The following is a 27,081-nucleotide window of genomic DNA, read 5'->3' as shown; positions in this document are numbered from 1 at the left end:
AAAGGATACTCAGAAATTATTTATTTTTTTGTCCTGCATTACATTTTACACACATTCTTTATGTTAATATTTTTGTCTGGACCATAAGTCATATTCTAGGTTTCAACCTGGAGTCTTGTTTCCATACTTGAAAGGAAAAAGAAAAAAGTGTGACTCCAGGTGAGAACAGTAGAAGAGGTTGAGAAGTAAAAAAAGCATGACATGAAACAGAGCACTTTCCTGCTTCACGGTTGGACACATTTGCTCAGCCCTTGCTGTGTGCACAGTAATCTTGGATCCAACCCAGACCCTCCTCTGTGGAGCCTAAAGTGGACAGAGACAATTATAAACATGGATTGTTGGGTTCTTTATTTGAATGAAATAAAAAGAGCACTCACCTTGTGGCTTGTATTCACAGCCAATGTAGCCCTGGTAGTCATGGTTTTCCAGCGTGTTGAAGAGGTAGCTGTAGTTGAGCTCTCCAGCACTGTCCGGCTCATTCCTGCCTGGAACCTGAGCAATCTGAACATGACCTGAGAAAGACCACTTCTTCTTAGATGTTGTGTTTTTCATCTTAAGCATCCTCCCTGAGCATGGTCTTTGTTTAACAATTGGGCTTCACATCATTATAGTAGTTGTACACAGTTGAAGCACAGTTGTTCCAACATTTCATTTAGGGAGATCAAAGTTTGATTAATAAAACGGCACGGCTCTTATCCAACTGTATCATTTAGTGAATTGTCAGGCTGAGGTCACCACAACAAAAGCTGAAAAAAGGTGAATGAAATGTACCAGCTGCCAGCTGGCTAAACTCACAATCCTCTTATTGCCTCTGTCTTTTTTTGTGCGTTAAGAAACATGACAGCAACATATCATTATTGCTGCACACTAAAGTTAGTCACGGCTAGCTTCCTGCTACTATTATCACTATGACGCATATATACTATCACTAGTCTTATAAACTATAAAATTTGTAGCCATAAAAACACCATCAGTGGTATGTCTCACTGTATCGTAGCTGCTATTTTTGCTACTCATCATTGATCATGTTTGCCACCATAATTATTAGCATTTTCATATTCTATCACCTTAGCTGTGCTTGTTTCTACTATTCTGCTATATTAACTGCCATAACATATAAGTCATATTCACATTACTATAGATATTATTATAGTTACTGTTACTTTTTGGTAGCTTGCATCTCTGGAAGCGTCTCTGTCTGTCTGTCTTTGTCTCTCTATGTCCATCTGTCCATCTCTTATCTCTCTCTCTCTTTCCCTTTCTTCCTCCCCAACCGGTCAAGACAGATGGCCGTTCTCCATAGAGCTGGGTCCGTCCGGCGTTCCTGCCTGTTATAAGGAAGGTTTTCGTTGCCAACGTATTCTACGGGGAAATTACTGGGTTTATGTAAATCATAAATAAGTCATGAGGTCTTTCACATAAGGTCTTTCACTACTCTGTAAAGTGTCCTGAGAAAAGTTTTGTTATGATTTGGCACTATAAATAAAATTCAATTGAATTGAATCGAATTAAAGCTTATTTGACCTCCCTGTGTGTCCTCTGGCCAAATAAACCTCTGAGCTGATCAGGTTTGGGTGACTGCTGTTTATTTGATCTGCTGTTTTACATTTTTCATGCTTACATAATGACTTAAATATCTGTAGTTTTTCACAGTGATCATATAGATTTAAATTTATGTAATTAAACTAAACAGAACAATAACTAGCTTAAATGATGGAAGAAAAGAAAATATAACAACAAAGGAACAAAAACCTCTCAGGGTTTAATGATGCTGTGAAAACGGCCTGTTTAAGATGGGGTTTAATGAGAAACTGCCCTATTATCAAACCTGCCCCTAGTCCACACTCAGAACTGCAGTTTTTGGCTCTTCCTGATTGGATCAACCAGGAAGTCTCTGTGGTGGGGGCTTGAGACACACACACACACACACACACACACACAGTATATCATATACATATACACATATATACAGTGGAGTACAAAATTAGAACTAATAACTAACTCATAAATACCGGATTTTACTGAAATAAATAATAAAAATAAATCAAGAATTAATACTTTGTTCTCTAATTTTGATCTCCCCTATATAGATATTGCTACGCATCTGTCAATAATTTTCTGCACTGCTTTGGTAATACAGGTTCCTGATCTTTCATGCAAACAATGCTTATTTCAATTTGAATATTAGACTAACATTAATCTACACTATATGGACAGATTATGCATATTAATGTTAAATCTGTAGCAACAGGACACGATTTGGGTTCCGTTTATAGCCTGAGTAGTATTAACAAATCACGTTTAGCATGCTTTGGTTGCATGCAGGTAAACAGGTAAACTGTCCATGTGGCTGTCATGAAATCTCTAAACCCAGCTCCTATCTGATGACCATTTAGCTTTTTTCTACTATTTATCTGCCAATATCTGTTTATGGAGACACTGTCTCTCACCTCCAACTCTATTCTTGGTCTCAAGTTGCTCTTCAGACCGTAAAAAAATTATTTACGCTTACAAGAGGAAGTCTCGGCCCGGATATTTGCTGGCTAAACCAGAGAGCCTGAAATATTAGCTGTTGCTCCCAGTGGATAAATCATTGTCAGACCCATAGAAGTTGGGATTGGACTTACATTGATCAGGTGGACACAAATACCTCTCCATATGAATGCTAATGTTGGATGTGTAAGGCTTTATCCATGTAAACTTTATAAGTGGATAATAATAATAATCATCATTATAATTATGATACACTTCTTGTAGCCAGATAAGCTACTAATATATACTTAACACGTTCAGCATGGGAATAGAAGAAGCAACAACCGGTTGGAATAAAATAATTAATAAGAGGGGAGAGGGGGAGAAGGGTTTGAGTGCAATATTTTACTCACCAATTATGGGGAAATACTTGTGTATGTTTTGCGTCAGGTTTCCATCCATTATTTGCCAGTGAAATACATCCTGAAACAGTTCAGACCTCTCAAGTCAAGAGTTTTTTTTCAGATTTTTTCTTCCTTTATTTCAAGTTCAGACACATTTCCAAAGCACCCACCATTTGCAGCCTGATGTTTGGCTTTCCAACCTTCTCCAGTATTGCAGCTGCTGCAGACACAAAATAAGGATAAGCTAATTATATTACATATCGTTGCTGTCAGGTGGAAACCGTGTATTGTATGTTCAAAACATTTGTAATTTTTCAGAAATGTGAGGTTTTGCTGAGTTTGAGGATCCACAGGTATTACAAGATTTAGTCACAAGCTCTTTTTTTTAACACTTTTCATCGGTTAAAACTATAAAACCCACACAGACGTAAAGAGTGACTAATAGCACTGATTTAAGGATCGCTGTCATCTGCTCATGTAACTAACCGTTTGTGTGAGCGTGTATATGTGTAAAGTAGGATGAGTGGCCTCTCATCTGTGATTGGTGCAGCGATTTCTGTCCATCCCACTTCCTGGTTGGAGACCTGCGGGCCCTGACTGGAGCTGCGGCCAGCAGCAGCTCCAAACCTGACAGAGTAATTCAGCGCCACTGGATCACCTTTTAAATAGCCTGTGTGTTTGGCAATCAGGTGCCCTGCTGTGATTTACCGTGATCAGCTTGCCTCCTGCCCTTTTGTGTTGTATAGGCTCATACTTGGGTCATCCTACTTGTGTTGGGGCTTCTTTCAGAGATTGGGCGAGGCTTTAGCCACAAAAACTGACTTTGCTTTACCTGCAGCTATTTGTTTGTTTTGTAGCTCTAGTTTAAAATAGCCTTTTTTTCTATTCTATTTATTTAATTGGTTGAGCAGCACCGGTAGGCCCTCTTTTTCTGTTGTAGTTTTGTATCTTCGTTTTGTTGAACAATTATAAACTTTACTGCTATTAAATAACTTCTGTGTAATGTATGATTAATCTATAGTTATGACTTCGTGTAACGCAAAACACAGGACAAGTCACTCTTGTGTTCTGATATGTTGCTGTTAACGTCATGCCAGCTGGGCTGTGTGCTCTGTATTTAACCTCCACTGAACCTGACCTTTTCTTCCCACGGCAATTTGGGTAGTGAGGGGTGTGGAAGAAACATGACTGAGAAATGAATAACTATGACAAGGTCACAGTGTACTTGGGACAAGGGCTTATTAGCACACATTCTGTTTTGAGAATAATAGAACTATATTTGGGCATGATTACGTCTGGACACAAAGTAGATCCTACTGATGGTAAATGTATGAGTGTGTTTTGGAAATACCCGATGGGGCGTGTAAAGGTTGTCAGCACACGAACCTCAGTATATGAGGGGAAGTTCTGTTAAGAGACACTTGGAATTCTGTGAGGAGAGTGTGTTGACCTTGATTCAATAAATTCCCCTTGATGGCTGTGAGACTTATCTGCTGACTCCTTCTTGTAGACCTTTCTATTTTTATAATAAATTGTTCTACCATAGGGGCAGGACACATCACATCTCAGCCTCGCCACAATTCAGCTGAGACTCGGGGGGCCTGAAGTTCAAAAATCCAGTATGCCCTCTCACTGCTCGAGTCTGCAAACCCGGGAAGGTCTCTCAATAATCTCTGGTGCTACATAAAAGACAGTGGGTTTGATTCCACTGTTGTGGTGGTTTTAGTCTTCTTGTTGGAAGTACAGTTGGTCAGTACAGGTGTGCAGGCAAGCAGATTGACCCGCTTCCTCTGCTCGGCAGGCCTAAGTAGGTTGTAAGTGCTTTGGGGCTCCCCAAGAGTGATGTGTGTGTTAGGACCATAGACTACAGTACACAGTCTATGGTTAAGACGCCCCAGGGACGGTTTGAGTCCAGTCCAGTAAATGTGATCCTTAACCGGGTTTGGGTTGATTCAACGCTTTGTGTTGACAAGGATTTATGGTGTCTTTTTGTGTATGTGCTCAAATACAGAGAGCATAGTATGTAAGCAGTTCAAGCAGTTTATGTCTGTAGGACAAATGTGCTAACAAGCATAATTAGCAGAATCTGCCAGTATTTGAGTTTATCCAGACGGACGGGTTAAGTCCATTTAAGAAGCTGGTTACCAGCGCTTTTTCTTGAAGGGAACCCTGTTGCATGACTATATACTGCAGAAGAAGTACCTTGCGGCGACAAGGGCTTCATTGTCTTTGTGTGTTTTTCCTTTATTTAACTCTTGCCTGTGCTTGTCTGTGTGCACTGTGTCGAAAAGAGACAGAATAGCACTAGAGAAAGCATGTGTTTTATATTGCATGTTTTTCATTGTTTTTCATACTGTATGTCTATATGTATGTGGAGAGAAATGGAGAAAAAAACAGTATTTGCTGAAGGGCCGTGTGTCTTTAACCGTATCAGAAATTTCCTCCCCCTGCCTTTCTTTCCTCCAGGGAGAGAGAAGTATTGTGGGTTGTGAATAAGTGGTGTTGAACCCACAACCTGTGTGAAATTGAATAGTTACATTGCAATAGGCTCTAAGTATATGAAATATGTGCGCTGTGCTGGGAGATTTGTTGTGTGTGGCAGGCTGTATGGTTGTGTGTGTATGTGTGTAAATGTATGCAACTATTAGATGAGACCTTGTGGGCAGTTATGGGGAGCTGTGAGCAAATTGTAGAATGCAAAGAGCAGCAGGAAGATGTTATCACAGTATGAGCCCAGGGCGGGCAAACGTCTGTAACTCCATTTTGGAACCAATATAAAAGTTTATTAATGTTGCAGGCCCAGAAGTAGTGGCGGAAATTAGTGCTAGTCCCCCTTCAGGTTAAGGAGTTGAAGAATATGTTTTTTGATACGGGCTGGTTTATTCTGCCAAATAAAGACGTTAAGCTGTTGGTCTAGATTAGTAAAAAATGATTTATTAAGACAAATTGGGGGGTGTTGAAAAAGATACAGAAACTTTGGTAAAATTACCATCTTAATAAGATTAACCCGGCCTGCAAGAGATAGGGGAAGGCCCGCACATCTAGACAAGTCCGACTTGCATTTATCTAATAGCGGCTGGAGGTTCTTCTGAAAAAGGTCCCTGAAGGTGCTGGTGATGAACAACCCCAAATAATTGAACCCCTCGTCAGCTGTTTGAAAGGGAAATATGGATTGTGGGAGTGATCTTGCCAGGTTGTTGACAAAAAAATAATTCACTCTAATTCACTCTCTGAATATTCAACTCATACCCCAATAGGTGCCCGAACTGATCCAGGATTGATAAAACTGGGGGGAGGGAGGTTATGGGGTTTGAAATAAATGAGAGAAGGTCATCGGCATATAAGGAAAGTTTGTGGACTAGACCAAAATGAGTGATGCCTTCAAACTCATTCTGGTTTCTAAGCCAATGGCTAATGGCTCGATGGCTATGTTGAACAACAAGGGTGAGAGCGGACAGCCCTGCCGGGTCCTACCCCTGAGAGGGAAACATGCTGAACGGACACCGTAAGCAGAGGGGGCTTCATACAGAAGCTTAACCCAAGAAATAAAATTAGAATCAAAACCAAATTTCTCCAAAATGAAAAATAGAAAGCCCCACTCCACCCGTTCAAAAGTTTTCTCTGCATCTAGCGCCACTAAGACCTCGAGATTGTCCGACCCAGGTGAGAATATGATGTTGAGCAGCCTTCTGGTATTGCAGAATGGATGTCACCCTAATGTGAAGCCTGTCTGGTCTGGCGAAATTATCGATGACACAATACTTTGGAGGCGGAGGGTGAGAACCTTAGCAAGGATCTTACAATCTATGTTTAAAAGTAGGTTACATCGAGTTTCACCAGTTCTTCTGCGATTTCCACCAGCCTATCCCGTTGAGCCCTTCTCATTTGAAAAAAAATTAGATATCACTTGTTTTTGTGCATCTTGTCCGACTGTTTTTGAATATTTTCATCCGACCAAATCTGCAGTAAACACTCCACCTCCGCATCACACCAACGTGAACCTTTCGCCGACATTGTGGTTGTTGTTAAATGTCTGCGCATGGTCCGTCCTTCTATTTTCTATGTCTGAACAGGCGCACATAAATGACATCAGAGACGCCGTAGGCCTTGTGCTCGTGCTTGTACACGTGTGCACGCTCGTGCTCGTACATGTGCAAACGCGCTCTACAAAAGCGCTCAGACGGGCCCGGGACGGCCAGCTGACCGCAGTTATGCATGGAGCGGGTGCACTCACACTGGTCAAACGCACTAGGCTTTAGCCGAAAAACCTGTTTTGGCCCGGTGCAGAAGGACAGTGTGAGTGCGCCCTCAATCGCCTTCTCCTTTGTCTCCGCTGGGCTGGCGCCGCATCTGTTCTGCCGAGCCTTTTCTTTGTCTGGATTATTTGTGGCACTCCCAGTAAGTTTGATTTGATCCATGTATTGTAGTCACGTACCATCTTTATGTTGATTAGGTTGCTGTAGTCTGTCTTAAGTTTGTTTATTGTTATTAGGAGGCAGATGGCTTTCCAAACAGCACCTTGAACATAAAAACAATTAGCTCCCTTGGTGAAGTGGAACGAGGTATGCGAAACCTGAGGGCTACTCCCACGGCAAAAAACCCTCTGAGGCTCTCCAGCTCGCAACTAACAGTCAAACTGATCTTCAGTGTTTGAACCCCTAAGTCACCACAAGAAAGGAGAAAATAACAAACTGAAGATATTCCAGAGCAGACAAATACAAAAAAAATAAAAAAATGTTTTTAATTAAATCAGCCAGCAGGGGATGAGATGCCATAGGGCAGGCAAGACATGAAGGATAAGATGAATAAAATGCCTGCCTGTATTAAACTCACTGTCCACCCTTGTTAGAATATGCATGCTGTATCGATACAGGTCACCTCTGTACATCAGTCTATGACAAGTGTCAGGCTTCAGTAAAGCCCTTTGACCAAACAGTGAGCAAGAATACTTCAGATAAATATTTTAAAATAAAATAAAATAAAGCTGTGTAGAAAATACATAATAATTAACTGAAATCCACATGTGGACGAGCTTCCAGTGCTTGGCACGGAGGCCAATATAAAAATAATCTGAATTCACATAACAGTGTAGGCACAAAAAGAAGTATGAAAAAAAAAAGGTAATTCAAAAAAACATTAGAAAACACTGGAAAACACTGGATCTCAAGTCAACATATCCACAGTGTTTTAAAATTTCCATTTAGCGATTTCTGTTCAAAAGTCTTTAGCTAACAGAATATCAGCAGCCCGTCAGGACTCTAACTATTAATGCTGCAGTCTAAAATAAACTCAGGTCAGTCCAGGGCTGTGTCGAAAATAAGTTGAGATCCCTCACCTGCTTAGACCAACGCAGGGTCTTAAAATTATGCAATTTGAGATATAAAAGGGGAGACTGGGGTAATTTCCAGCTGTGCCACTAGATGGTAATGATGAGCACGCAAAAGGTAATTCAAAAAACATTAGAAAACACTGGAAAACACTGGATCTCAAGTCAACATATCCACAGTGTTTTAAAATTTCTATTTAGCGATTTCTGTTCAAAAGTCTTTAGCTAACAGAATATCACCAGCCCGTCAGGACTCTAACTATTAATGCTGCAGTCTAAAATAAACTCAGGTCAGTCCAGGGCTGTGTCGAAAATAAGTTGAGATCCCTCACCTGCTTAGACCAACGCAGGGTCTTAAAATTATGCAATTTGAGATATAAAAGGGGAGACTGGGGTAATTTCCAGCTGTGCCACTAGATGGTAATGATGAGCACGCAAAAGTACGTAATCAATAAGGATTATTTAAGCTGCCATATATTATTGTTATAATTTATTACATGATATTGTAGTAATCATTAGTAAAATAGAAGGTGTATGGAATCTCATGTGTATTGATTCTTTGAAAAGATTTAAAGTTAGAATTAATAGTTAGACATGAACAATGAACAATCACTGATAATGTTTTAGAAAATAATGATTGAATTTAAATCAATTTTTTAAAAATTGTATGAATTATAACATTATTGAGCTGTTTGCTAGCCTTGCTAAATTAACAATAAAATACAATAACCTGCATTTAAAGACTGGCGTTGTGGACATTGAATAAATAGCTTCTTACGAACAGTGGTTTTAAAGGTACTGTATACTAACATACTACAAAGATATTCTTGAAGGTTATCCTAGGCCTAAAAGATGAATAGACCCTTGTAACTATTTATCCAAGTTACTAAATTCCATCCTAGCAACTATACCAAGTGCACTGATCAATAAGAGGGGAGCTGCCGATAACGGGCATGGCCGGCGTGGATGCTTGGTTCGGGGCTGTTCAACCAGGTGCCATACCGGAGCAGGCAGGGTAAACGTCCGTGTGAGGGTAGTTAGAAGCTAGGCTTGTCTCCTCGCCACCCGCTTAATTAGTCCATCAGTTGTCTTTTAACTGTTAAACCCTAGTAAAGCCACTGAGGACTCTGACCCTTTGAATGGAGAGCGGGACCGTGACCACCTGTACGCGGGATCTATTGCGTGGCGCCCAACGTGGAGCAGAAAGAGAGCCTCATCCCTGATAGTTGGATAACACGTTGTGATGTCGAGGTGGGACTGGAAGTAAGTGCGACAGTGAGGGAGTGGGTTAATGTGTACATGATGCCCTCTTACCCAACATTGGTGAGGGCTAAAAATCTCACTAGTAACTTTAGAACGGCATATATGTGAGTAGCTCATGATGTGCTGCTCAGGAAAATGAAAAAGGCTGCCTATAGGTATGCTGAGGAAACAAAGGTGGATACCTCTGACATTTCCGAGGATGAGAGAGACGAGCAGCTGTCAACCAGCAAGCGACAGACAAGGAAAGGCTGTCAGCAACCCTCCTTACAGATTACAAAGGACGATACTAGAGTACCCGTACGAGGGTGCAGTAGTCAGGAGGACTTTCAGGAATATAAAAAAATCAAAGAACTGGTGCCAGGCAAGAAGGAGAAAGAACAGTTAGTGGACTATCTGAAAAAGGCGTGGCCAACAGTCAAAGCAACCTCTCGTAATGAGGAGGCCAAGAGAATGCGGATGGGGCTTGTGACTGGGCAAGTTATCAAAATGGGAGAACCAATTCAGCAGCTCTACGAGAGACTGGTGGTTGAGGATGTAGACGATGAGGAAAACCACATCGAGAAAGCACGGGCGAATATAGCCCAGGGACACACCCTGGCCCAGGTGTGGTACGAGCTGAAGGACGTTGTTCCTTCGGCCCGGTATGTACATGTACTGAGGAAGGTAACCGAAGGTTTTCCTGGCAATTCTCATTCTGTATCTCATTTTCTCATTTTGGAGGTGAAAAAATGCGATCTATTGCGCAAGCACTTCGACTCAAAGAAGAAGAAGGGGTGGAGCAATCCACTAAGTCAATGGAGGAGCCTTCCCCCGGACGGACTGTACAACCTCCATATCCGTAGGCCGAAGTTCCAGAAGCCGCAACCTAGTGCTGGGCCGGCAGGCAGAGAGGCTAAAACTCCTTCCAAGGGCGCCGCCCAAGAGATCGGCTGCGTCAAGAAAGGGCCCAGCATTTCTGACTCCAGAGGAATACACCGAACTTACTCTTGAAGAGAAATAAGCTCTCAGAGAGGCCCGCCAAGCGGCCTAGAAGGAGCAGTAATGACGTCCAAGGTGCGGGTCACCCTGGACCATGCCTACTGGGTGGGAGACCTAATCTACACGAATGTGGATGGGATTCCCTACCTAGTAGACTTCGGGGCGGAGGTGTCAATGACCCGCAAGAACCTTGCAAACAAAGGACACCTAACTGTGCAATTTGCAAATGGGACAGTGGAATCTATGCCTTATGGAATATGGAGAGGGATTGTATGGATAATTGGTCCATACGATCTAGTCACCACAATGGATTTAAAAAATTTACACCGACCAACGAGACACAGGAGTTCCCTGAAACCACGGCTAGACAAGCTGAAAGCGAGGCTAGTGAAAATGGGTGAATCCCCGTCAGAAGGTTGGTACAAATCAGTAGACATTACGGACACAACTGAACAAAAATAGCGAGAGCGACTTTTCCACGGCAGGAAAAGAAGAATTAAGAGACATTATTAACAAGGCGAACGTTGCCAAATTTAAAAATGACTGTGGGGATTTGGGACCTAAGTACATCTACGTTATAGAAGGGGGTGTGTCAGGCAGTATCCACTGAACCCAGGAGCACTTGCAGAAATGGACACTATAGTAAAAGAACTGAAGTCTCTGGGGATCATCCGGGAAGAACCCAACCCGGTGACAGCCCTATTCAGGAAGTGAAGAAGCCTGAGTCATCTGGCTTCAAGGCCCTTAACCGACAGACAGTAGCTAATAGGGCTAGCCTAATAGATCCACAAGGAGCGTTAAAGACTCTGCTAGTCAGATAATACAAGTCCTGTATTGACTTAGCAAATGGATTGTTCTCGATGTGGCTTGCCAAACAGTCGCAGGGGAAGACAGCTTTCACGCATAAAGGCAAGGCCTATGCTTGGCAAAGGCTCCCACAAGGCTATCGAAATTCCCCAAATGTTTTCCAGTCGACTGTGATGGACATATTGGGAGATCTAGGAGTGACCATCTACATCGACCACGTGATCATCGCCGACGACACTGAGGAGGCACATCTGCGTGAACTACAAAAGGTGGTAGAAAGGATTACTGCAGCAGGGCTGAAACTGAACCTAAAGAAATGTCAGTTTGGACAGTTCCAGGTAGACTATTTGGGGTTCCAGGTCTCTACTGACCTGGGACTGTCGAAAGGTTATCGAGAGAAGTTGAACCAAATCAGCACTCCTACGTCAGAGAACGACCTGCAAAAAATGTGCCAAGCTATCAAAGGTTTGCCAAGCCGTTGTATGCCTGCCTAAAGAAGAGACAGGGTGGTGAGGAAGGCAAGCCATGCCTGGGCCTGGACAGCAGCCAACCAGAAGATGAGTTAAAGGAGGCTATACAAAAGGTGGTTAGGCTGGAGCCGAGAAGCTTGGAAAATAGGTTTGTGGCGGAAGTGAACTGTGAGGATGAGGATGCAGTGGTAATGGTCAGTAATGAAGGTAGGGGACTGGTGACTTTGTGGAGCTATACGCTAGCCTCGGTAGAGAGAAAATATACTCCTGAGGAAAAGAGTTAGCAGTCTTGGCCAGGTATTGGGGAGCTCTGAAGGAGCTTGCCCAAGGTCAAGGCATCAGGGTCACTACCCAAAGCCAAGTACATCATACATCGTGGCTTCGAGAGCGCCAAAGGGAAAGAGGTGGCTCATCGAAATCTATGGTGTAAGATAGCCGAAGTGCGGCTAAATATCGAGTTAACGGTGGTTCATCAGAAAGCCCATGCCAGAGAGGGACGTCACTGGCAGGGGAACAACGAGGTGAACCGCTTTGTTTAAGAGAGGAGAATAGTCTTTGTCGACGTCGAGAAGTGGGACATGACACCCAAGGGAAGGGTGGTCCCATCAGAGTCCGTGAAGGGGGTGGTGCAGGCCGTACACGAGGCGCTAGGCCATGCGGAATCCCCACATCCCCACACGGAAGGAACTGGAGAAACAACAACTTTGGATTCCTGGGACCCGAGTTCGCCAGGTTCTCAACGACTGTGAGGTGTGTGGTCAATACAACACAGGATGGAGAGGACAGCGAGTAGGGGGGCTCACCATTAACAGCACCGTACCATGGGGATCAGTATGTATGGGTGTAGCTAGTTCTATGGGGATGACTGGAAAAAAGGGTGAGAAGTACCTGTTGGTGCTTGTCGACTCAATGTCAGGATATGTAATATTGAGGCCTGCCAGAAAAGCCAACGGAAGCAGTGTTGTCAGTATGCTGACTCAAGTCTGTGCTGACTTGGGGTTGCCAAAGGAACTAAGAACTGACAATGGTACGCATTTTCGCAACTCACAGGTGGACCAGTGGTGCCAGCAGAACAGGGTAATGAGGATCTACTCACCGCCCTACACACCACAGGCCAACTGGGTTGTTGTACCATTGGACTAGTGAAAAATTGGATTGGTAAGAATGCCAATACCAAGGAATGGAGCAACAGAATCCTGGAGATAGGGAGGGACCTAAACGATCGTCATCAAGATGGTAGGCTCTCCCCCTCCGAGGAACTGAATCAATGCCCATTTGTGTCACAGGAATTGGGGTGGGACCAAGGAGATAAGAAAGATGGTCCTAAAGTCCCATTCCATGTTGGTGTGGGTTAAGGCACGTGACCAGCCTACAGGGTCTACAGAGAGAAAGAGAAAATTATAGATCGTAACACAGTGTTATTGAAAAAGAAAGGAATCCAGGGAGTTGAGCAACTCAAACCACTCCTAGCTAGGAGATAACCAGTAATTTAGAAATGGCCAGCAGCACATCAACCTTACCACCCTAAGGTTGGTAAGGTTAGTGCTGCTGTCTATGGGGTGGTTATCATAAGAAGAACAACTACGGGACTCTGGGCAGGCAGAGCACTTAAAAAATTGCTATATGCGAGAAAGGGGTTCCTAACAGAAGTCCAGAAATGGTCGAATGGAGGGAAGTAAAGAATACCTGCACTACATGCATGGATTGAACTGGGCTGACGGTCCTATATCAGGGACCAGGCATGGGAAAGCAAGCTCACTATGAGGGGGCAAGGCATGAGTTCAGGGGAATGAGCTACAAGCCGGTGAAGGTAATGGATGCCTACATCTGTGCATTATGTCAGACAAAGCTCCTACCAAGGATAATTTTCATCACCCAGTGGGATGTACAAAATGCCCGTGTGGAGGCATCAGAATGTACCTGCATGTGGGATGGTGAGTTTGTCCACTACTGCCACAGCTGTGCCCTCCAGTCGTGTGTTGGGAGACTACTGACGATTGGTTCAGCGAAAGGGTGGCAGGTGCTACGATTCCTGGACCCTCTCGATGAGATCCATATCGCATCTGGAGAGGTGACGGAGGATGAATCATCCGCGGCCGCAGACAGACCCAATGAACCAGGAGAGCTGGCAACGCAAGGGAGCCCAGGAGTTGGACCATCTGCGCCAACATTATATGTGCTTCAGAACCCTAGTGTATCGGGGACTAGTGAAGCCAAGGTGAAGACCGGTGAGAAGGGTTTGAATCTGCTGGATCGGGTAATCCAGTGTGCATGGCCATACGACCCTTGGCTGTGCCAGGTAACCCCCCACTATGGGCTGTCCAAGCTTCTCAACTGCTGAGAGTTGACTGAGATCCGAAGAAGGCTGGCCGTCATGAGGGCGTCAGCCATCTTCCTGACGATGTTCGGGAAAGGGCAGAGTGGGCAGGATGGACTGGGCCATGGGAACTCACCACCTGGGCATCTCTGATGAAAGAGGTAATAAAATTCGCTGACTACCCATGGGAAGATCTGCCAGAAGTTCCCAAAGAAGAATGCAGAGGGAATAATCTGTACTACAGTGTCACCGGCCTGGACGACTGGGGGAGCCAGAATGCTAAGCCCAGGACGAAGAGGGCAGACTTCACCGTCACCCCAGAGGACTAGCTTCGAGACGAAATAATACAACGACCGGGGGGAGTGGCTAGCAGAGCAGCCACGCCCAGCGCACCTGAGGTGACGATACTAGTACAGATTTCCATGGTAAGAGTTCCATTCCGTGGAGTAGTGTCGGTGGGAGCCGACATCTCCGTGGTTAAGGAACAGCCCCAAGAACTTGAGCCAGAAGAGAGAGTCCCAGCAGTCAGAAGACAATGGCTGGGGCGCCTGTTTTTTAGAAAAGGGAGCTCCCTGCGGGGCGCCCAGCAAAAGCAGTAGAAATATGGGAGCACGGGGGAGAGTGGGACCTTGGGCATCATAAAGACAAAAGTATCAGGTAATAAAAAGACCACATGGAATAAAGAAGAATAAGCCAACTACTATTGACTCGGGTGCATTAGCATTAGGGGCAATGTACATAGTAGTAATAGTCATACTAGTATCGGGACTAATTAGTATATATGTTGGGGCCATTAAAGAAGGAATAGTAAGATCTGTGATACCCAGGACAAAGGGGAACCATGGATAACTGTAAATTGACTGTTGGAGTTATACAATTCATTGTTGAATTACAAGAAATAGAATAATTAACATGGAAAAATTAATTTGAAAATAAGAATTGCAAAAGGAGGCAGCAAACCAACTTCTCGTTTTTCATTAGCTGACTCTTACCTCTACCCCACACCCAGCTGGTTAAGAACTGAAGAAACAGACGCACTGGATGCTCAGTATGTCAAATCCCCTATGTATAGCATGTTAGCAGCATTACCATTTGGACCTTATGATCCTGAAGAGAATAGGGTCCGGAGGAAATTATTAGGAAGGAATGAGTGTATGATTATGGTGGCGAAAATAACTCCAGATTTTGACGACGAAAATCGCAAGATGAACATTCCACCCTTTATTATTGAAACAGTAGGGTATGTACTGAGATGTGAATGGTTGGTAACAAGTTTGACAGAAAGGCGTATCTACCAAAAAGGTTTCCATAAGCGGGGAGAGTTGATAGTCATCCAACTAAGGGGCGAGGTGATATTCAACAACTTTCCGGGCCTCTACAAAATGTGGAAAAACAGAGCTACACAGTAAACTACAAAGTCAAGATAGGGGAGTGACCAAGGGCGGTGTCAATCCCTGGCCATCCCCTTTATAAGCCATTACATAGTGACTGACCCATTATGCCTCGACCGGGGAGAAGAGCTCCTCGACCAAACCCAGATGAGTTTGGCTTAGAAAGAATGGAATAGCAACCGCAGCAGCTGAATAAAAGAAAGAAAATAAAATGTTGCTTTTGCTTTTTGGCCAAAAGTGGTGCAGTGATGGTTGGAGTTATCACAGTCCTACTCATCCTGTACCACTATGGCAGCCACCCATGGGCCTTAACCCATACCAGGGTCCACTATGGGTCAATGAAGACAGCCCAGCAGGCTTGCTGGACTGTCCAACCAAGAAGTGTCTTCATGGTATGGGAACACATCAGGAAATCTAACAGAATTCTGGAAGACCGCTCTTAACGGGACTAAAGTTTTAATGTGGAAAATGTCACCAAGGGAGATGGAATTATTCTAGATTAGCAAGGCTGGGACGGGGGGATCCTCGTTCAAGCCTGGATTCTTCAGACGAAGAAAACAAAGAAGATGCAGTGCAGCTGGATACAACCAGAGGGTGGAGATCCAGTGTGGTATTGCACTGGGGGATGCAAGCCTTTGGCTGAGGTAAAGGGCCAAGGTTACTGGGGGAGAAAGAGCATTTTCCCAGCCTCTCCATGAAACAACACCTGTACTACAATACTCCCTAAATGGGAGATTTGGGGGAACTACAACTTGACCTGCGACAGAGCCATCACCAGGCGACGGGCACCGGAAGAAAGATGACGACTCCACTTCGACCGCAAAATAAAACAAACGCGTTACCCAGCCCAGTCAGCAACCCCACTACACCAACAGCGGCTCCCAGCGGAGGACAACAGATAAATCCAACCCCTACAGGATCCACTCTACCCATTCTAGACCGTGGTCTCTCCCGTGAGCGAACCCAGCAACAAGAATGGATTAAGAACATTACATATACATGTGTACAGAAGCAGTTGGTGTTGTTGAATCCCTGCTACTGGCATGTACAGAGGGAATGTACGACCCAGAACTATATGGTGTTAACACCGGAGACCAAACCAGGCTTTTTTCATCCGGAAGGGGGCATACGGAGAAGTACCGAATGCTCGTCAAGAGGGATGGCTCAACGACACTATACCCTGGGTGTGGATCTCCTCTCTACAACATTTTCGAGGGAAATTTTCAGCGCGGCAGATGAAAACTGGGTTGGGGCTACAAGGACCTTACAGATCCAATATGTACGTCCAGAAACTCCCAAAGCCAAATTAACTAACGTCAGTAAAGCCTGGGGAGTTTCAGACGGTCGACCAGTGTGTAGCTGATAGAATGTTCCAGGACTTGAACGACACAGAATTCGTGAGTAAAGGAAAGTCTCCTTGATGCCCGATCTATCAGCACAAGGAGGGTTGGGGGACCTGGAGATCTGACTGTGGTGAGCTACAGAACCATTGATCCATGGAAGGGGTTTTGCAGGCCTGGAAAGAGGGGTACAACAGACACAACGGCTCAACTTGGTGGGGTTTGGAACAACAAGAAGTTAAAATCTGGGTGCTACCGTGCCTTGGAAATGCCAGCAGTTATTGGGTAAAGTACAAGTATCTTGCAACAATATACTCCAAAGACTGAGACATTTGGCCAAGCAAGTGGAGTGGGCCAGATCCCTATGTGAGCCCAAGACCATGGAGCATGGTATGTGACAGTGCCAACACCACATGCACCATTAGCCTGGTAAGAAAGCACTGTCAAGAAGTTCCTGGCTGGACCGACTATTGCCTGTCGGTCTACCGTAACGAGTATGACACATACGCTCATCAAACAATTTGGAAGAAGATTAAAAACAAATGGAGCAGATCATTTCCACCTGGGGTTCAATGCGCTAAAGTCATCTTGGGACCTGGAATGTCAACTAGGAAAGAAATCCCTATCCTGATATTGGCTGAAGGACACCCCTTCAGAAAAAGCCTATGTGAAGGTAATGAGAGCACAGGCTTCGAATGGCTGGGGAGTTACTAGCCTCTACAACAACTGGACCTGCCAATCCCCTGCAGAGCATTGGATGCAGTGCGGCGAGGCAGAGGGGAAGATGCATGATTGCCGATGGTACGAGAGAGCTGGAATGGTCCTAAAAGACGGATTTGCTACCCTGATAGAGGAAACTGCTGGGATAATCGAAGAAGGGTTCGAGGTGATAGGAGGCTGGCTCGGTGGCTCTACCGAGGTACTTTTATCATGTTCTGGATGATCCTGGATACAGCAGCCGTTTTCCACAAAGGCCTGAAGGTAGCTAGTGTTGTGTGCGAGGGTCTATTAGTCATTGCCACACTGGGGTATATGACCACTTTGGCCAGGGCCCTACAAGAAAGAGGAAGAAGGCGTTGGCTGCTCCCAGTCGTCGCCATCTTGCTCTGGGGCGTTGGATGTGGAATACTCTCCATCTTGTGTTGGTTGAGCATAATCGATGGTTTATGACTTATGCTGCCTGCTTCCCGAGAAGGGCTATTGTTTCCAGTCCAGGGAGAACACCGCTGATTAGTCTGCAATAATAATAATACATTTAATTTGAGGGCGCCTCTCTGGGCACTCGAGGACACTGTACAATTGCAAAATAGATAAAAATAAATAAAATAGATAAAAACACTAAGAAGGAAATACAAAACAGATAAGAAAAGACAATATGGATGGTTAGGTGGGGTAGGCAGTCCGGAATAGGTGAGTTTTTAGTTTTGATTTGAAGTGTGTGAAAGAGTCCAAGTTCCTGAGATCCGGTGGAAGTGCGTTCCAGAGTTGGGGGGAAGAACGGCTGAAAGCCCTGCTCCCCATGGTGACAAGGCGGGCGGGGGGGACAGAGAGGTGGACAGAGGAGGCAGATCTGAGGGAACGGGAAGGGGTGGCGATGTTGAGGAGTTCAGACAGATAAGGAGAGGAGAGGTTGTGGATGGCCTTGAAGGTAAACAGGAGTATTTTGAATTCGATGCAGAGTTTGACCGGGAGCCAGTGGAGTTGCTGCAGAACAGGGGTGATGTGGTGGATGGAGGGGGTTCTGGTGATGATCCGAGCTGCAGAGTTCTGAACCAGTTGGAGTTTATGGAGGTGTTTGTAAGGTAGACCGAAGAGAAGGGAGTTACAGTAGTCGATACGGGAGGTGACAAGGCTGTGTACAAGAATTGCAGTGGAGTGAGGAGAAAGGGAGGGGCGGAGGCGATTAATATTGCGTAGGTGGAAGTAGGCAAACCGGGTGATGTTGTTGATATGGGATTGGAATGATAACGTGCTGTCGAGAATGACACCCAGACTCTTAACCTGAGGGGAGGGGGAGACAGAGGAATGGTCAATGGTGAGGGAGAAACTGTCAGTTTTTGAGAGGGTTGATTTGGTGCCAATTAAAAGGAATTCTGTTTTTTCACTGTTGAGTTTGAGGAAGTTGGAGGTGAACCAAGATTTGAGCTCGGTGAAGCAGTCAGTAAGGGAGGAAGGTGGGAGAGTGGAGTTTGGTTTGCTGGAGAGGTAGAGCTGGGTGTCATCCGCAAAGCAATGGAAATTAATGTTGTATTTACGGAAGATATTGCCAAGTGGAAGGAGGTAGATGATAAAGAGAAGGGGCCCCAGGACTGAGCCCTGGGGCACACCAGTGTTGACGGGGGAAGGGTGGGAACTGAAGGATTGGAGTTGGATGAACTGAGTGCGGCCTGAGAGGTAGGATTTAAACCAGTCAAGGGGTGTGTGAGAAATGCCAGTGGAGATTAATCTGTTGAGGAGGATAGTGTGAGAGATGGTGTCGAAGGCCGCACTCAGATCGAGGAGGATGAGGATAGTGAGTAAACCAGAGTCGGCTGCCAGAAGGAGGTCGTTTGTGATTTTGATTAGTGCAGATTCAGTGCTATGGAGTGGGCGGAAACCAGATTGGAATTGTTCGTACAGGTTGTTATGGGTTAGGTGAGAATGAATTTGAGAAGCAACAGTTTTTTCGAGGATTTTCGAGAGGAAGGGTAGATTGGAGATGGGACGAAGATTATTGTAGTTATTGGGATCGGCACCAGGTTTTTTCAGTATTGGAGTGATGGCAGCAATTTTAAAGAGCGTAGGAACAGTTCCAGTGGAGAGTGAGGAGTGGATGATGGCAGATATCAGGGGGAGGAGAGAGGGTAGGCAGGCTTTCACCAGAACTGTGGGGAGAGGATCTAGCTGACAGGTGGAGGGCTTGGATTGTAGGATGAGGTCTGAGATATCCGAGTCAGAGGGAAGCTGGAAGGAGGAGAATGAGTGAGACGTCAGGGAGGGTTCAGGGGAGGTGCTGGGGGAGGAGCTTAGGCCAAGGTTCAGGTGGATCTGATGAATTTTCTGGTTGAAGAAGGACATCAGGGAGTTGCAGGAGGCAGTTGAGTAAAGGTGGGGGGGGGAGAGAGGCCGGGGGTCTGAGGATATTGTTGAGAAGAGAGAACAGTGACTTGGAATTGCCTTCATTTGAACAGATTATGCCGGAGTGGTAGTTGAGTTTTGTTCGGGAGATACAGTCCTTGTAGTGTAGAATGTGGTTTTTGTGCATATCCTTGTGGACAACCAGTTTTCTTGAACTGTCGTTCGAGTTGTCGTCCTTTGGCTTTCATTTGCCGTAATTCAGAGGTGAACCAAGGGGCGGAGGTGGTGAAAGAGACGGACCTGGTTTTCAGAAGAATTGTAAGAATTAAGAATTGTGGTGAGGCCGTTGTTGTAGTGTGAAGTCAAGTCGTCGGGGGAGGATGAAATATGAGTGTTCAGGAGACAGCTAATACGAGAGGAAAGAGCATCGGGATTAATTTTTCTAATGTTGCGGAATGAAATAGCACGTGGGGGCTTTGTTGAGGACAGAGAGAGTTTGACAGTAAATGACAGGAGTAAATGATCAGTTATAGGAAGTTCATCAGCAATACAGGTGGAGGGAATGAGACCAGAACAACAAACTAAATCCAGAATGTGACCCTTAGAATGAGTGGGGAAATCGATATACTGCTGGTAACCAAAGCTGTCAAGACAGGATGCAAAGTCACGGGTAAGAGGGAGATTGATATTGTCCATATGAATATTGAAGTCCCCCAGCATTATTACATTTGGAGAGAGTGTGGTTAGGTGAGTGAGTAGAGCAGAAAAGTCATTGATGAAATTATTGTTTGCTTTGGGGGGACCGTAAACAGTTGCAACAATGGTGGGAACAGGACCAGAGAGTTGACATACAGTTGATTCAAACGAGTTGAAGGTGGGAGCAGGTACTGGTAGGACCTTCCATTTCTCGCGGTGAATTATTGCGAGACCTCCACCGCGTCCGGAGCCACGAGGTTGGCAGGTGTAAACAAACCCAGGGGGCGTGGACTCGTTGAGTTGTGAGAAGTCGTTGGGTTGTTGCCATGTCTCGGTCAAGCAAAGAAAATCAAACTTACGGTCGGTGAGGAGATCCTGGATGAGATGCCCTTGCTCGTAAGTGAGCGGATGTTTAATAGACCGAAGTGGACCGGGGTGGTGATGCAAATTCCAGTAGTGTTAGCGTTAGCCGACCTAGCAAGGCTGGCTAACACGGTGTGGTCAGCACCCCGGCTGGTGTTCCGTGGAGGGCATCGAGTGGAGGACCAGAAGGATTATTTTACGACGAGATCCGCGATGGATGTATCTCCGACGAGGCAGGAAAGCGATGTCCGGATGAAGGAGAATTGCCGGTGGAGGCTTGAGCGGGTGAAGACGGAGCCGATGGAGTTCCGCCGCTGTGTACTGGAGGAGTCCTGTCATGGGTTGATGCAGAAGCGGCAGGAGAAACCAGACGAGGATCCCTGTAGAAAGCCTACGAGCCCACATTGTAGGCGGGGGGCCGAGATGGATTAGGCCGTCAGGAGATCCGGAGAACAGACCAGGTAGAGGCTTGGAGTCGAGGCAGTGGGCTAATGTTAGCTAGCTCACGCAGCTGTATAAAGATGTCTTCGATGGTGCGGGCAGGCGATCTGTCTCTTGCTTGAGTGTTGATAGCAGTTGCACAACAAGCTCAAGAGTGTACACGTTTAAAAGTAGAAGGTTAAAAGTTTAAAAGTTATCGGCGAGCAGCGGCAGCAACGGCGCCAGCGTTCGCTCGTGCCGGATGAAAAGTAAAGTAAAGTGTAGATACGAGAATCCCCCTGGCTGGCATCTTTGGCTCAAAGGTGTCCGGGAATAGGGGCTAGAGAGAGTCTACGCATGACAAATCTCTGCTCGCCTGCTAATGCTGCAAGCTATATTTGCTGAAGTAATCAGACTTTGTGTTGCTACGTTATAGGGAGAAGCTGCCTGCATTTACTGTGGATCAGCACTGAATGAGAAAGGCTGCCTTATGGATGTTAACATGACCGCATAGTGTCCTGGCTGCTACACGAGCCACTTCCCCATTCAGATGGCAAGACGTATAGTATGCCTCAGGGACATCTTCATTGTCCCACCTGTGCCATTCGGAGAAGTGGTGGAATTGGAATCTACAGCCAAGACGATCGCCAACACACTGACAAAGAACATCGTGACATCCATAAGCTTCCAGGAGGGAGAGAACCATGGGACCTACGCTAAGATGTGGGTCTATCCTGAGGGCGAAAGAGTCTCCACCCTGCACCTGACGGATGGGAGATTCGTGGTAATTGGGCAACGACTGTTGCCGCAAGGAGGAGTACTACCCCCCCCCCCCCCCCACAACACCCAAGGAAAGAATCCAGCTCCCAGACTGAGTGTGTGAGGTGGTACTGGAATGGTGGGCTTACAGAACTAGTCGAGGCCGACACACCCTGCACCTAACGGATGGGAGATTCATGGTAATTGGGCCACGGCTGCCGGCGCAAGTCTAGTCGAGGCCAACACCGGGAGGCCAACACCGGGAGGCCAACACCGGGAGGCCAACACCGGGATGCCAACGGAGATCGATTGAAGGAGTGATCCAGGAGAGATTAGGGGTGACTGCCCTGCATTTGAGCGATCCACCAGCCTCTCTACCATACTTATGGATGGACCACTGTCTGAGCAGAGTGTCCTTTCTGCGATGGCAGCTGAAATTGAGAGCAAAATTGCAAGCCTGCAGGAATTAGAGGAGGCCGTGGAAGGCCTAAGAGACCAGGCTCCACCCGATGGAAGATGAATCAGCAGAAAGAGCAGGTACTCCGTGCTTGGATGAAGAACAAGAGAAAAAGTATCCTTTGGTGGTATCGGCCATCACGCCTGAAGACAGTGACAGCCTTATAATAATTGATGATGATGACCAGAATTCTAATTTGGGCAATCAAGCAGGGATTGACCTCAAGGAGGGGGTGTCAAAATAACTTGAGATCCCTCACCTGCTTAGACCAGCGCAGGGTCTTAAAATTATGCAATTTGAGATATAAAAGGGGAGACTGGGGTAATTTCCAGCTGTGCCACTAGATGGTAATGATGAGCACGCAAAAGTATGTAATCAATAAGGATGAATTAAGCTGCCATATAATATTGTAATAAAGCATTACATGATATTGTAGTAATCATTAGTAAAATAGAAGGTGTATGGAATCTCATGTGTATTGATTCTTTGAAAAGATTTAATGGTAGAATTAATAGTTAGACATGAACAATGAACAATCACTGAAGTACACACAGAAGTAAATCACAATATGTTTTGTATGTGTGTATGTGACTAAGCACCAGATGGCTTTCTCTGGAAAGTCCAGGGGGGAAGATAGGGGAAGTGAAACTGTATTTGGAAAGTACCAGATATGTGTAGCTGTGGATCAGCACGTAGACTTATTCATATATTGAAATAAACAACTGTATAACACTCCCAGAGAAGTAGTCATATGATGGTATAGCACAGCTACACAGTCAGCAACAAACAAACACGGTTATCCAGATAACATGACAGTGTCTCGTCTGTGGTGAAATCAGCAGCTCTCCACGGTCATCAGGTCTATTCCGGTGGATGTTATGAAGGCTTTCTCCTCGGTGACGGAAGAGAGCCTGGTGCGTAGTCCTTGTAGATGACGATAGGGGAGCCTCTGTACTCCAGTTTCCCTCTAATGGCCCGGGCCTTGTATATGATTTTCTCTTTCACCTGGTATCTCTGCAGCCTGATGACATGCTCTCTGACCTGGCTTTGGCTTCTCAGCTAGTGTGGGGTGAGCCCTGTCACATTCCACCGAGGATTCCAGGAAGCCTTTGCCGAATACCCCCATGAGTATCCACTGATTCAGGTAGTGTAACCACTCTGATATTATGGCGTCTGCTCCGGGACTCCAGTTTGCTGACTTTAGCCAGCAGCTTAGTTTTGCACTTAGTTAGCGTGGCACAGGTGGCCTTAGCAGACACTCGTCTTGTAAATTTGCATATACCTTGAGGGAGCCTATTTTCAGAGCGTGGTCGGACACTGTGGTGTGGACGTGATCCAGCTTTGCTTCGAGTGTTGAAGTGGAGGCTTTAAACTCGGCATAGAGGGCTGTGAGGGGCTGCTCCAAAAGGTCAGTAATAGCCGCCATGTTAATCTCGCTGCCTGCTATCTCTGCAGGGCTAGCCTTCGCCCACTGGTCTTTTACTGTATCAGTCGGTAACCATAGTCTGTTGTACTGCATCAAGTCCAAGCACAACTTTGAAAGCCATAAAGATCCAAACTTTTCAACGCTTTTTTTTTCTGTTGTTCTCTAAACTGCAGAAGTTATGTGGCATAATCAACCTACTGTTGTCAAACGATGACCGAATTAGCAGAAAAGATCGCACGAATGATGTAAACAAAACAGACAGCCTCTCCCTTGTAGCACGGTCACGTACATTATTGAGCAGACACTTGCTGAGCCGCAGTGTTGACAGTTTTATTTTAATTCATATTTAATATAATGTAATATTTCACTGTACAGTATACAGTAAATCCAAAGGCGTTTTATTCAAAAATTCCACAGTGAAAAGTTCTGTGAATATCATGCTATTGATCTTATTTCCATATTTATCCTGTGGCCTGGTTGTGTAACACTTTATTCTGAAAACTGAAAAACCGGACATTAAAGTGTTTACCTTCATGTCAGAGTTTTATATTGCAGAGGGAGACAGAATGACAGTAAAGTGTTTATCCTTCATGTCAAAGTTTTATACTCCAGAGTGAGACAGAATGACAGTAAAGTGTTTACCTTCATGTCCGAGTTTTATACTTCAGAGTGAGACAGAATGACAGCTAAGTGTTTACCTTCATGTCAGAGTTTTATACTGCAGAGTGAGACAGAATGACAGCTAAGTGTTTACCTTCATGTCAGAGTTTTATACTGCAGAGTGAGACAGAATGACAGTAAAGTGTTTACCTTCATGTCAGAGTTTTATACTGCAGAGTGAGACAGAATGACAGTAAAGTGTGTATCCCTTATGTCAGAGTTTTATATTGCAGTGTGAGACAGAATGACAGTAAATTCTTCATCCTTCATGTCAGCTCTCCTGGGCAGTTTCAATACATTTACCACAAATATCACAATACGGGCGCACTAAATATATTGGGGCAGCCGGTTTGACTACGGAGAAGTGAATAACGGCTCACTTTACCGCAGTGATATCTAGCTGCGATTCCCTATTCTTCTCAAACTCATTTGCCTGCCAAAGATTTGTTTAACATGTAAAAAAGAGAAAATTGAATGGTCACACATGCACGATCAGATTTAAAATTCAGTTGCGCAATGTTGCATTTCATTTCGGAGTGACAAACGACACGTGGTATCATTGCCAGGAGAAAGGGACCGTGGTAAAGACTGACTCCCCGATGGTTTGTCATGTACTGGGACCTCTGATAGCTAGAAGACAGCAAATAAGCAACAGACATTAGAAATCCACATCAAATATACGGAAATGCATGGTGAGGCAAGTGATAACTTTGAAGACTATGTCAGTACTCTGCACTGACTGCTGGGAGGAGCTTTCTCCCATTGCTTCAGCAGCGCGAACTGGAGAGTATTAAGCTGGTCTGTTAGGGTTGATAAGTATAATAATATTAATGTATCCTGTTCTTTCCAGGCTACGAATTGTTGATTTTATTGTGTCACAATTTAATCAGGTATACAGGCATGAGTTATGTTCAAGCTGTAGAGGGCGTCGATACAAAATCTGTTCATCCTAATACTCTGAGGAGTCTCAAATCACAGACACAGGTGAAGCTGTGTTATGATTTTTGACAAGGGCTAAGCTGAGTTTACAAAACATGACACACCTCGCTGTCTGAATCCATTACATTTCCATTTAGGATCACATGCGAATGTTAAACTTGAAATGAAATTACATCAGTGGACATATCTGTTAATGGTGGTTTATACTGGCCAGCTTACCATGTCATATCAAAAGTATGACATGACGAGGACATATTCATTTAAACTCATAAACACTGAAAAAGTAAAAGGTTGACTGATTTAAAATGACACCAGTGGAAATACTTCATAGTAATGCTGCCCTGTAGTTCTACACCTTAAGTTTGTTCATACAAGGTTAGTTTTCTTTGTTTATTCACAATTGTTAGTCCACTGCCAACCCAACTGAATCTGAAATCTGGGGTGCATCAAAACAATGCAACAATACGACTGTTAAACTAATTCGAAATGTCCAATAAACTCCAGCGAATCTAACCTTCATTTACCATCTAATAGTGGATAACTTCAATTAAACACATCTGAATGTGGACAGCTCCTTGTGCTCTAATCAACAGTCTAAATGAAGAGCAGATGAAGACAAACAACTGCAGTAGCAAATGAGTGTATTGGTCCATGTCAGCAGTCAGAGTTGTAAGTGTTTTTTAATGGGACACTGTCTTACCTTGATGAGGAGAATCCAGGAAGTACCTGGGGTCTGTGATCCTTGTGTTGATTGGTTCAATCAAACCAGTGATTCCTTCCTGTAAGGATTAACACAGAGAGCATCATGCTTCATTAAAGCCCCTGGACACCCACACAGGTGCTTTCAGTTATTCTGGCTGATGAGACCGCTGCTTGATGAGACACTTGGACATGCAGAGTGGAGGAGCTAACAATCCGTAAGAAGTAAGGGGGGAGGTTATCTGGACCTGCTGAATTTTGAGGGTCTAGGTCTTTTAAGGCCATAAGAACCTCTGCAACAGAGAAGGGGGAGAAAGAGAAATCCTGGCTATCTGTGGCAGGGCTGACTAGGGACTAAGTAGGTGGGTTAACATCACGAGAGGAATCAAACAAGGAGCTGGAGCCTATAAAATGTTTGTTAAAACAGTTTAGCATCTCAGATTTGTCAGATATAGGAATGGAGTCAACAACAATAGTGGGAGGCAGCTCTGAAGAGCAGGTATTGGCGGAAAGAGAATTTATGGTATGCCAAAATTTCCTGGAGTCATTTAAGTTGTCTGTGGTCTGTGATAAAGAGTACTCTCGTTTAGCTACCCTAATAGCGCTGGTGCAGCTGTTACGTGCTTGCCGAAAAAGTAGCCAGTCCGCCTCAAGCCCCGACTTCCTTGCATTGGCCCAGAGCTGATTTCTCTTGTGTAAGAGACCCGTAAGTTCAGCAGTGAGCCAGGGGCTCTCTCGTCCCTTCACCCTGAACCGACGAAGAGGAGCATGTTTGTCCATAAAATGACTATAACTGCCATAAAAATATTCCCAAGCAAGATTTGAATCATCAATTAG

At 44.9% G+C, this 27,081-nt stretch overlaps 1 protein-coding gene across 2 annotated transcripts in view; it reads right to left on the bottom strand.

The window, feature by feature from the left end:
• The window catches only part of hyi (hydroxypyruvate isomerase), a 40,157-nt gene continuing 13,076 nt past the window's right edge, over positions 1-27,081 (bottom strand). The window contains exons 4-9 of one of the 2 annotated variants that reach the window (XM_083939375.1): positions 26,246-26,324; positions 3,047-3,096; positions 2,886-2,955; positions 1,164-1,328; positions 378-512; positions 1-303 (exon numbers count right to left, since the gene is read on the bottom strand). In XM_083939375.1, the coding sequence (XP_083795501.1) occupies positions 245-303; positions 378-512; positions 1,164-1,328; positions 2,886-2,955; positions 3,047-3,096; positions 26,246-26,324 (558 nt within the window). In that variant the 3' untranslated portion in view covers positions 1-244. The remainder of the gene's footprint in view (positions 304-377; positions 513-1,163; positions 1,329-2,885; positions 2,956-3,046; positions 3,097-26,245; positions 26,325-27,081) is intronic. The other variant, XM_083939376.1, reaches the window with a different exon arrangement.

The sequence above is a fragment of the Echiichthys vipera genome (genome assembly GCF_963691815.1).
Source record: "Echiichthys vipera genome assembly, chromosome: 3".
Lineage (NCBI taxonomy): Eukaryota > Metazoa > Chordata > Actinopteri > Perciformes > Trachinidae > Echiichthys > Echiichthys vipera.
The sequence above is the reverse complement of the archived record's forward strand: the minus strand, read 5'-3'. Positions and strand labels throughout refer to the sequence as shown.